Source organism: Stigmatopora argus, chromosome 9, assembly GCF_051989625.1.
Source record: "Stigmatopora argus isolate UIUO_Sarg chromosome 9, RoL_Sarg_1.0, whole genome shotgun sequence".
Lineage (NCBI taxonomy): Eukaryota > Metazoa > Chordata > Actinopteri > Syngnathiformes > Syngnathidae > Stigmatopora > Stigmatopora argus.
The window spans coordinates 17422738-17434046 of record NC_135395.1 but is presented as its reverse complement, the minus strand read 5'-3'; the positions used below and the strand labels follow the sequence as shown (position 1 = coordinate 17434046).

At 46.1% G+C, this 11309-nt stretch overlaps 2 protein-coding genes across 3 annotated transcripts; both read right to left on the bottom strand.

Annotated features, from left to right (window-relative positions):
- Window positions 1-140: 140 nt before the first annotated feature.
- Window positions 141-2277, bottom strand: and4 (actinodin4). The gene is made up of 4 exons (XM_077609947.1): window positions 2223-2277; window positions 2115-2159; window positions 1879-2039; window positions 141-1226 (listed from the first exon to the last, which is right to left on the bottom strand). Exons 1-4 carry the CDS (start codon window positions 2275-2277, stop codon window positions 441-443), a joined length of 1047 nt encoding a protein of 348 aa, XP_077466073.1. The 3' UTR covers window positions 141-440.
- Window positions 2278-3607: 1330 nt separating this feature from the next.
- On the bottom strand, window positions 3608-11049 carry mcm7 (minichromosome maintenance complex component 7). Of its 2 annotated transcripts, none has more exons than XM_077610295.1 (15): window positions 10820-11049; window positions 9264-9343; window positions 8742-8906; window positions 8338-8462; window positions 7989-8169; window positions 7791-7928; window positions 7565-7714; window positions 7299-7413; window positions 7076-7207; window positions 6898-6981; window positions 6614-6825; window positions 6287-6552; window positions 5451-5619; window positions 4295-4404; window positions 3608-4002 (listed from the first exon to the last, which is right to left on the bottom strand). In XM_077610295.1, exons 1-15 carry the CDS (start codon window positions 10848-10850, stop codon window positions 3795-3797), a joined length of 2166 nt encoding a protein of 721 aa, XP_077466421.1. In that variant the 5' UTR covers window positions 10851-11049; the 3' UTR covers window positions 3608-3794. The 2 variants fall into 2 exon arrangements, with proteins under 2 accessions (XP_077466421.1, XP_077466422.1); XM_077610296.1 differs by lacking the exon at window positions 10820-11049 and adding an exon at window positions 9848-9924.
- Window positions 11050-11309: the final 260 nt, after the last annotated feature.

The window sequence follows — 11309 nt, the reverse complement described above, 5'->3', positions numbered from 1 at the left end:
CCTGCCAGGCCTTCTGGGAAAAATAGAATGGACATCTAGCGCAGTTAATGCATTATCATATGCCATTTTTTAAATGAACCTCCACATGCACTTACAATGTTTCCCAACCTTTATTTCACCAAGGTACATGACAACAGGGGGGTACATAGGTTCCTTAGATCTAGATTGTTTCAGCTTGACAAATTGGAGTGAATAAATACTTATTTTTAGACTACAATGTAAAAAGTGGTTGCCAGAATACTACGTATAAGGGTGCAGGGGGGACTTTGTTTTGTGTTCCTTAGTGTAGTACAGCAAATTTGGTTCATTTCCCAGGGTGCAACTGATGATCCGGTAATGCGGTTGGGAATTGCTGTGTTCGAGGCTTATTGACAAATGCTAATGATGTCGCTTTTAACCAAAGTCCGTTTGGGCTTTCAGGGGGGGGGGGGGGGGGCATTCTACTTTGTCTCCGGCTCGTCCGCGGGCGCTTCCGCTTGAGGGTACTGGAAACGGGCGTGGTTGTACAGCTCGTCGAGAGGGTTGTAGGGCAGGGGGGCGTAGTAGTAGGGGACGGGGTGACCTTTCTTCTGCTTGAGGAGAGGAGGAGGCACGGGCTCCTCCACGGGTTCCTCTTTCTCTTCCACGGGTGGGGGCGGAGGAGGGGGTGGCGGTCCCATCGATTTACCTTTCATGGGTCTGGGGGGGCGGTCGATCAAGCAGTCGGGGTCCCAGTAGGGGTCGCAGTCATATTCCATGCCCTTGAAAGGCCGGATGGGGGCCGGCGCCGGGGACTTTTTGACAAACTTCTTGGGCGGGGGTGGAGGCGGAGGCGCCACGGCCGGGGCGGGCGCCGCCTTCTGGGGAGAGCAGTGAGGGTGGTAGCGGGGGTCGCACAGGACGGGCACGGCCCCGGTGGGCAGGTAGACGATGTGGGGCTTGCACAGGGGGTCCTCGGCGTTGCACAGGTAGAGCACGTCGGCCTGGGAGATTGTGGGGGCGCGGGGCAGGGAGGGAGCCGGGGTGGCCGGCGCCTCGGTGGCGCCTTTCATGGGAGGTGGTGGGGGGGCGCCTTTCATGGGAGGCGGCGGGGGGGCCACCACCTTGCACTTCTTGTCCGTAGTGGGGTCACACATGATCTGGGGGACCCCCAGCTTGTTCTGGAAGTAAGAGGCGTCAGGGCCGTACGTCTGCTCCAACTGCCTCATCTGCTGGTACAACATCCTCAGCTTGTCGATTTCGTACAGCTGGGGGACACGTAAGCAACAATCGGTCAGCATTTGGTGTCCAAATCAAGACCAGATTCATGCCTATGTCATTATGTGAGGCCCCCCCAATACAAATCGACACAAAAACGGAACATATTCATAGAAAAATCACACAATTTGTCGGAGGCGGACGTCCAATCAGATTAAACCAAGGGTGTCAGACTCGGGTTGGTTCGCGGGCCACGTTAACGTCAACTCGATTGCATGTGGGACGGACCATTTTAGATATAATATTTAGATTTTTTTTAAATAAATGGATTAAAAGACCTGGATTAAAAGCCCTGAATATTCCGTTTTTATAGATCTAAAACAATGTTTATTTTAGCTTTTTTATATGTATTTTTAGATTTTACAAAATGATTTTTGAACTAAAAACAAAAAAAAATGATTAAAAAATGACAATTATTGATTTAAAAGGGAAAGTCAGGAAAGTTAATATACATCTATACTCTTCATTTTAATTTGATCCTAAAACAGAAAGTCGGCACTCATGATTGACTTTCCCGGGCCACACAAAATGATGCGGCGGGCCAGATTTGGCCCCCGGGCCGCCACTTTGACACATGTGGTTTAAACCAACCAATTGGACGTCGGCCACCGAGTTGAAATTTGCCAGCGCATTGCGTATTACCCCCTCGGTGTGTCCGATGCTGCTGTAGTATCGGTAGTACGACTGGAAGTCCGGGCTCTGGTGGTACCATTTGGGCTCCAGGTTCCTCCTGGGCCGGGAGCGGCTCAGGAAGTCGTGGGCCCTCTCCGGATGGATACCCAGGTCACCGACTGGAACCAAGCCTGTTCGGAAGAGCGGCGGCGAGAATGAGGAAGGCGGTGAAGAACAAATGGAAGATGGAAGCGGGCGGGCCTTACCTTCCTTCTGGATGGCACTCAGCACGGATTTGGCCTCCGGCGAACCTGCGAGGAAAAGCAAGATTCCAGTGGCAAAAAATAAATAAATAATAATAATAAGTGTTTTACCTGGAAGCCATATTAGCGAGCTGAGCGCCCCCAACAAACACAGAGAGGAAATCATCTGGACCCCTAGGGAGAAGAATTTCAAGTAAAAGTATTATATTGTAAAAGTATATTATGTCTGGATGTATAGCCAAAACAAAAATAATTCCCATTTCCCATTGGAACATGCTTACCAGTTAATAATTTAGATAAATTATGAAAATTGAAATTATTACATGAAAGACTTCAATTTGTTAAGTATTGATAATATATTGGTTAGGATGTATAAAACTGTATTCAAATTATTAGTCACTATTAACTTCATACACAGAAAAATGAAATTTTAAAGTATGCATTCTAAATTAACATTGGCTGAAAAAAACAGTATTTTTCCCTTTTGTAATTCTTCCCCCCAAAAAATAAAAAATAATTTATTTAGGTCAAATCAATTTCCCGAGTATGGGATGAATAAAGTTTAAACTAATTTAAATGAGGTAACAAATATGGCTCACCTTTGCAGTCATCAAAAATATTTAATAACATATATGCATCATATTTAGGAACATTAAAAAAAATTACAAGTACAAAGACTGAAATTCTTACAGCTGAATTCAGGTTTTTTTAGCTTGTATTTTGCACTGAACAGAAAAAAGCAAAGCAAGTAGAAGCAATACTTAAGAGCGTACTCACCCGCTTCCAAAAGCTGTCCTCAAACTTGTTGGCGCACTCTTCCAAGCGGGTTAAATACCGAGACAAGGTCACCCCAAGCATCCAATGGGCTCCCTTCATCTAGAGAACCAAAACCTTTTTTTGCGAATACAATTTTATACACGAGCCTTGGGCAACAATTAAGGCGGAAGAGGCCATTAAAGCCGAGCCCCTGCTGGGAAAAGTGCAACTGGGAGGAAAAATGCTGCCGACTAACACGATAACTTTGCCAAAAAAAATGACAACATCATTGTATTTGGACTTCATAGACGAGAAGCGCCAAAAAAAGCTGCTTATAAAATCTTAAGACATGTGGCAATACCTGTTTTGGCCCTTTCTAGGTCATTTTTTTTAAAAATCACATTGTGCTAGTGACAAAAATGTTGCCTATTTTTACTTGGCCTACAAAGATAAGATAATTAACTTAACCTACTATGCAAGCCCCACTAAAAAAAATTCCCAAGACAGCTAGAAGTTTCTCAAATTGTAATTGTGATTGTACATAACCTAGTGCAGGGTGTTAAAAATATTCCTAGCAAAAATTTGGTCCCATCTAAAGTAAAACAAGCCTTGATAGCTAGTTGTAAACATTAAATGTGCAAGTTAAAGACTCGTCTAAATGTTTAAGATTGTGTAGTTGTGACATTAAGGACATTTAAACCCGGGTCCTAAATCTAAAGTGTAATTTGCTCGCAATTAAATACCGATGCAATGATACATTTATTATAATTATGCCTCACATGAGGAGAATCCAAGTTAGCATGACAATGTGCTAAAAAAAGTGTCAGAATTTGGGGCTCATCTATTTACAATATTTTTTTTAAAAAGGGACCATCAAAAGTCCTTGTTTCTATACAGAATGAAGAATTTTTTTATCTTTTGTAAGACTCAGACGAAGGTGATGCGGGTGCGAGCCTGGTTGATCTGCCACACGTTGAGTTCCTCGTACTCTTCCAGGGCCTCCTGGAACATGGCGGGGGTGAACCCTCGCGAAACGCAGCGCTGTTCCGCTTCCGACACGCGCACCACCCCGCCGGCGCCCTCCGAGGACAGCTCGCGCACCAGGGAGAAGATGACGTCGGCCGGACGCTGAGTCCTGTGGAACAGTGGGAGGCAGACGGCGTCAGAACATATTAAAAATACATCTATATATACAACTCAAGCCTTTTAAAAAGGCCAAAACAACACTGATGATCATTTCACCGTGAAGAAAGTGAGCTGCTTTAATTAAACTCTAAACAGGAACAACCATAAAATAACTTTATAGCTTCCTCGAGGAATGCAAGAAGCTCATTAAAGACTTTTTGTAGCTCAGGCATCTTTTTATTGGGGCCCTCTGCATTTTGAAGAAGAAAGAAAAAAAATCCAGTGACGGGCGGGCGTCAAACCTTGTGCTGCTGGACTTGTCCGCTTGCAGCGAATCCTTGGACATCTCCATCAACCTCATGGCCTCGTTGACGTCCTCCTTCTCCACCACGTCCATCAAGCGGAGGCGGGCCTGAACGGGGGGGAGTTGTTCACGTTTCAATTATCGATCAATACAAAAAGTACAGATAATCATTTTCTTAATGAAGCCTAAGGGACCGGTGGTTACTATTCAAAGGTCAAGAGCGGACAAACAACTCGTTTTGGCTAATAAAAAAATATCACGTTTTCTTATAATGCAACTATTAATAACTACAAGTCGATGTTAACAGTAAATCAATTCAAATGAAACTGGTTACAGCCTATGTAGCACTCAAATACACATTTATATGTATTATTTTTAACTTTATTGCCACGCTACGGACGGCAATAAACATTCGATCCATTTGGGCTAGCCCCTCACTGTCAAAATGGATGGGCGCCATCAAAAAGTCAGGTTTCGTGCAGGAAAGCGGTTACGTTGAAATGGGTAATCATACGTGGCGGCCTTTTTTGGAAGGTCCGATGCGACGTCAGCTGCGCTGTGCCGGCACTGTCAGACCGAGACAAGTGCAATGCCCTGTGGGATGGCCGGCAATTGCCCAAGTCTCCGCCTCTCAAAACCAGCGAGTCTCGTCCCGCCCCAAACCCACCCGAAGGTATTTTCAAAGCGCGCTCAGTTTTGCATGGGTTTGCACAGCTGGCACGGGGGCTGACTGCCAACCCCGCAAAACTCAGCGAGCTTCGACCAGTCCGAAAACAGTCCATCCGCCCGTCCATCCCCACGTTACGTCCAGATACGCGGCGTCTGCAGAAAGTGCTGCTTTTGCAGTAGCTTGATGACGCTACCTGCACAAACAGCACTTTTTACAGCCACAGGCAAAGCGTCTTCGGGAATAAAAACAACAGTGAAATGATGAGATGGCGTGGTCGTGTTTGTCCGGCGTGGGAAAGAAGTGCTCGCGGTGCGGTAGATTGGCTTTTTATCACTACCTGCACTGTAAGCACTTTAGCCCACACGGAACCGCTAAAGACGTTTTGGAGCTATTGGCGGGGATCCATTTAGACTGGGCGGGCTCACGTCGGCCACGATATCTATTTTTTTAAAAGCATTCCTGGCTACAACGTGATGGCTCTCACCAGCGCAGTGGCTAGGCGTAGAATGGAGAGGAGGGTTCGGGCCGAGGTGAAGGTGGTGTCCTTGCTGACCCGCGCCTCCTTCCTCATCTCCACGTAGGCGGCGGTGATGTAGTCCGCCAGGGTCACGGGCACCATGGGCTGCTTCTTCTTGCAAGCAGCAATGTAACGCCTGCGGGGAGTGGCGAGAATGTTGAAAAAAAAAAAAAATAGGAAAAATACTCCTTGTTTGACGTCAAACTGGAGTATAAAAAGGGTCTGAATGCTTTATGCAATGAATTCAAAATTGTTTTTGTTTAAATACAGAAAATCAGGACTGAAAAAAGTGTGGCCCCATAAAAAAAATGCAGCCTGGGCAATACATTAATTTTAAAGAAATAAAAAGTAATGAATATAATAATTTTTAAAAATTGAGATTACTGAAAAGGAGTGTCCCATGTGTAACAATGTTCAATATTTTAGATTTTTTTCTCTATTACCTTGCCTGGACGTGACTTTTTTAATTACTTATGTTTTTATCGGGAAATATGCACTTTGTGGAGTAGCACCACTAATTTTGTTATACGCAGCTGTTGTATAATGACAACAAAGGCTTTTGATTTGATTCGTTTACTTTTTTATGGGTTTTTCTTTGTAAGCATGGCATTGGTTAAACTGCCTGTGATGGATCGGTTGGAACAAAAAGCTGCCCCCACGGGGGCCCTCGGGGGCCGGTTTGCCCTACCAAACCTCGAGCTGATCAACATATGTTAAGTCATTTTTTGGGGGAAGCTTTAAAAAGGAGCCCAAACGATGATCATTGATTTGATTGAAAGCCCCGCCCTAGACACCACACACACCTCATGAGCTTCATGTCGATGGGGGTGAAGTGCATGGGTGGCTGGCGGCAGTGCTGGTGAACGTAGGTGATGTGCTGCGCCAGACGCAGGTCGGAGTCCGCGTCGGGCTTGTCCTGGATCAGCCACAGCAGGTCGAACCGCGAGAGCAGCGCGGCCGGCAGCTGGATGTTCTGCTCGATGCTCTTCTTGGGGTTGTAGCGGCCGTACGCCGGGTTGGCGGCGGCCAGGATGGAGCAGCGGGCGTTGAGGGAGGTCATGATGCCGGCCTGCGTGGTAGTTCTTGGCGTTAAAATATGGCTTTAAAAAATGACCGAAGCTTAAGCTTACCTTGGCGATGGAGATGGTCTGTTGCTCCATCACCTCATGGATGGCCGTGCGGTCGGCGTCCGCCATCTTGTCAAACTCGTCGATGCAGCACACGCCCAGGTCGGCCAGAACCAGGGCGCCGCCTTCCAGGGTCATCTCGCCGGTGAGAGGGTCCCGCATCACGGCGGCCGTCAAGCCCACTCCCGACGAGCCTCGCCCCGTCGTGTACTGGCCTGCCGGGAAGGAGGCGCGGAAAGGGTCACCGAGAGCCACGGCGTGCCGTTACGACGCTACGGCGTACTCACTGCGAGGAGCCAGGCGGTCGATGTAGCACAAGAGCTGGGACTTGGCGACTCCGGGATCTCCCATTAAGCAGATGTTGATGTTACCTTAGCCAAATGAAGCAAAGATTTGAGAAATATCAGTACAAGGCTTTTCTCGATGGAGTGTTGCGTTCGAGGAAATGGGAAAATAAACACTCACCTCTGATCTTCATGCCTTTCGGGGCTTGTTGAACCCCTCCGACCATCATCAAGAGCAGCGCCTTCTTCACATCCTCGTGGCCGTAAATCTCAGGCGCAATCGATCCGGACAGTTTCTCGTAATACCCTTCTTCTATAAACGAAAAGGGGGGAAAAAACACCACGCTGCAAAGACTTTCTAGTAAATCCTCACACGACACAAACGTGGGCACGGCATTGGTTACCGGTAATGCTGCGCAGTTCTTCTTCGGCGAGTTCGTCGCTTCCGAGCTCGTCGTCGTCGGTCTTGTTCATGAGTGTGATGCAGTGAGCTTCCATGAATGTCTCGGACAGGAGACCCTAAAAAATGACATTGAGTTTAAAATGGGGGAAACGTTAAAACCGAAAAAAGAATCAAATGTGAAGTTTCGTCCAAATGGGGTGGGAAAAAAATCAGACTTGAATTAGATGGATAACGGGTTTGTGTAGTGATTGACATGAGCCGCTGTACCTGAGTAACCTGGCTGTAGCCGGAGCGAAGAAGCGGCAGGAAAATTCCTGTGATGGCGACGTGGTCCCCCGGTTGAGCCAGGCGTGTGTTTTCACCACGTGCGTAAACCGACATGCTTCTGGGAATGTTCCCGACGGGGACCTGGTCGCTCTGCGGACGAAAAATAAAACGTTGAGAGAATGCTGATGTCAAAGCATCGATATAAGACAGGGTAAAATCTCCATACATGCTCCTGAATTCGAATCTCCTGAAATTTGACAAACTTGGAACCTCTGCTCTGCAGGTAGAGGCGGCCGCCAGATTTGTTGGTGACGCACTCTTGGCTAGGACACATGACGAGGGGCATGAAGGTCGACGACTGGATCTGGAAGGGTAGACGGTGGTGAACGCGGCGGCCGTGACGCGAGGACTCGCCGAGTCTTACCGGTTGATACGTCTCCGCGCCGCACTGGTCGCACGTATACGTGGCCACGGCCATCATGGGCTTGACCTCCGTGGCGCGGGTCACGATGCCCCGGACGCTCACCAGTTGTCCGATGCTGTCGGCCCGCACTTCGCGGATAGTTTTGGGTTTGGCCGTGCTGGAAGGCTTGAAGTAGAGCTCACTGTGGAGGTAGTTTTTTTTTTGTTGAGTTTCATTAATAGACTATATATAGAATATATTTCGTTTAGCGTTTTATCTGTTTATCTTTTCTCTATTTTGAAATAAATGACCATAAACCAAAAACAAATATGGCATGTATGCGAGAAAATGCGCTAAGTGGCGAACGTACAATCTCCTCATAAGCTCCGCCGGGTACTGGTTTCGAGCATCGCGAGTGTCCGCGGGGTCGCGTGATCTCTGTTCCATCATCAACCGGTGCTCAATGTACACATCCAAAGAGTCCTTAGCCACAACCTGGAAAAGGGAATTTATTAGTATATTCATTTTTTTAATCATTTAATACAAAGCAAGTATTTTCACATTCGACCAATCCACCTAGTCTATCATTGTCAAGGCCTTAAGATCATTAACAACTGTCATAAACACAGAATCCAAACTTTAACGAACTCACAATCAACTTTTGAAATGGGGAAAAAACATTTTTACTACCTATTGAAATATTAGAGCCATCAAATGATTAAATGTAGTGCATTCCATACAGGTGGCACCATTAAGACAGCTCATTATGCTTACATCTCGCTCTTTGTACTCGGGCAGCAGCTCGTGCACGGCGTCGGCGAAGAGGCCCGTGTAGCGCTTGGCATTCTCGCAGACGCTGGCCACCAGCTCGGGGTCCTCCACGGTCAAGTCATCCAGGTCCACAAAGAAAGACACCTGCTCTCGGTGGGCCAGCGCCACCTGGAGGTGCACAGGTTGATTGAACAATACAAAAATAGCACAGGTATATAGTGCAGACATGATTTCTACATGCTCACATTCTTCTATACTTTAAAAATGCTACACTACTGACTACAGTAATCCCTCGATTATCGCGTCTTCTCTTATCGCGAATTCACCATTTCAATTTTTTCCACTATAAATTATATTTTTAAGTTCATAAAAATTCAGCACTGAAGGGAAAAAAAGTTATAATAGGGGTGACCCTACTTCGTGATTTTTCAATTATCGCGGCCATGTCTGGTCTACTACATTAACCGCGATATACGAAGGATTACTGTATTGGTATAATGGAAATGATTAGTAAATTTTACTCACAAGCTGCACGCCGTATTTGAACACTTTCTTTCCATTATCATCCTCGGCGTAAAACTCCTGCAGGAACCGCTTGCATTTATCTGCAAAAGAACATTTTGTTCCCAGTTTACACACAAAAAGTAAAAGAGACTAATGAAACATTGTTCACTTTTTTTCTCAGAGATTAAAATGAAAATGAGGATCTAAGAGATGTTCGTTTGGAGCTAATTTGTTGTTCTGCGAAGAAAATACCCCCCCACACACCACCCCCTCCCCTTTGTTGAGTAACACGGAATCCTGTATTCTCGATGAGTCACTCTTACATGCGATGCCTCTTAAAACCACAACTGACCACCAAACGACACATTTACCACCATTACGCTGTGTTTTCGAGGCAAAATGACAGTAATCGGGCTCACGAATCCGCTTCCGGATGAGGATGACAATACACAACACGCACGCGGTCAATTCGGGGTCCATGTTTTTTGGGGCAAAAACACAGCCCGCACTTCTTCAAAGCGCTACAAGTACAAACAATCCTTCATTCCCGCGTCACAAGAGCGTTTCAACGAGCGCCTGGTCGAAAATGGAAGTGTCCCACTCACTTTGACGACATATTTAGGATCGGACCGTGTAGGTTTGGCGTTGGTGAGCTGGATGATGTTTTTGTAAACAAAGCAGCACATGGCTATGGTGGCTCGTCACTGCCAATATCCCTCCGCCGCTCATCCGCTCGACAAAATAGTGCTGCTGTTTCCGATTCAAACAAGCGCCAACAAATAGCCGAATTACAAGTAAAACCCCACTCTAGTGTATGTTTAGGTAACAATTGAGATATTTCTATTCAAACGATGCTGTAAGTGATACTTACTCTGGTGAAAGTATACCAGGAAACCTCTTCAAATACTAAATACGAAGACTATCAAATTAATAATATGGTTCAACAGCTACACGAACAAGAAATTATATTATTGACCAGTAAACTTTACTCATATGCTAGGCTAACATATCAACTGCCATAAGGTACACCTTTTCAATCAAAAAGTTGCTCAATAAATGTTTGATAAACTCAGCCAAATACTAATAGTTGCCCAGCATGATATCGGGGTTCGTTGGGTGTCTCATAAGTGAATATTACGCCATGTTTTATAACTAATAGAGTGTATTGGAAAAGTGTCCGAATGTAGTACTTCGTAGTGCTTGTGGAGAAGTGGACATGTGCTAGTTCTTTGTTCCTGCGGTCGCATCCGGGTCACAGAGCAGTCACAACCCCCACCACCATTCCAAAACCCGAATACTAAATTTAGTGGCCTTTCAAATAAAACAGCGTCGGGAAAAGTCTGATTATTGAACATTTTACCGATTATTAACATATTAGCATGATCGAAAAACATGCACGAATTTGCAATACGCATGAACTGTGACTACGTTGCAATATTTTTGGAAACCAATTCAACAGGTTGTCAATTTGAACGGGGAAATAAACCTGTTTTCATTAAATCTGAGTGGTGGGTGATAGTTTACAAAACTCAGGCAACCTGTTGCAGGCAGCCATGCCGCTACTGAAGCAATCCTACCTTTCTCCGCTGCGTAATCTTTGCGCGCCATGTCTATTGACGGGGGGGCTTCACTTCTAAACCACGGAGGTTGAGGGTTGGAAACCTTTCGACTAGTTTGACCGTTTATTCCTTTTTAAAACGGGCGACGTGAAGCTGCCAGAAAAGTCGCTGGTTGTCCTCTCGAGCTGGCCGGGGAGAAGTGGCGCGAGTCTGACGTCGACGCTGACCAATCGCGTCGTGAGTTTTAGCACGGAGGAGGCGGGCATTCACCATGGCGGGAAAGCCGCTGGGCGATGCAGAGTCACGTGATAGGTCCCACTTCCGCCTTACGAGTGGCGAATGGCGCGAAAAGCGGCATAAACCATTGAAAAGGAAGCGAACGCCCCTCAGAAATGCCAGAAGAAAAAAAAAACATTTCAAATTAAAAGTGATATAATGACATGAAAATTAGAATGACACACGTAAGAAATAAAAATAGAGTCAAAACCAGGCTATATAAAAGAAGAAC

Coding starts and splice junctions, on each gene's coding strand:
- mcm7 (XM_077610295.1), bottom strand. CDS start 10,850: ATGGCGCGCAAAGATTACGCAGCGGAGAAAG. Junction 4,405..5,450: donor TACGCCTAGCCACTGCGCTG/GTGAGAGCCATC, acceptor CCCCCCGTTCAG/GCCCGCCTCCGCTTGATGGA. Junction 4,003..4,294: donor GACAAGTCCAGCAGCACAAG/GTTTGACGCCCG, acceptor ACTGTTCCACAG/GACTCAGCGTCCGGCCGACG.
- and4 (XM_077609947.1), bottom strand. CDS start 2,277: ATGATTTCCTCTCTGTGTTTGTTGGGGGCGCTCAGCTCGCTAATATGG. Junction 2,040..2,114: donor GAGTGCCATCCAGAAGGAAG/GTAAGGCCCGCC, acceptor TCTTCCGAACAG/GCTTGGTTCCAGTCGGTGAC. Junction 1,227..1,878: donor GCATCGGACACACCGAGGGG/GTAATACGCAAT, acceptor CGTGTCCCCCAG/CTGTACGAAATCGACAAGCT.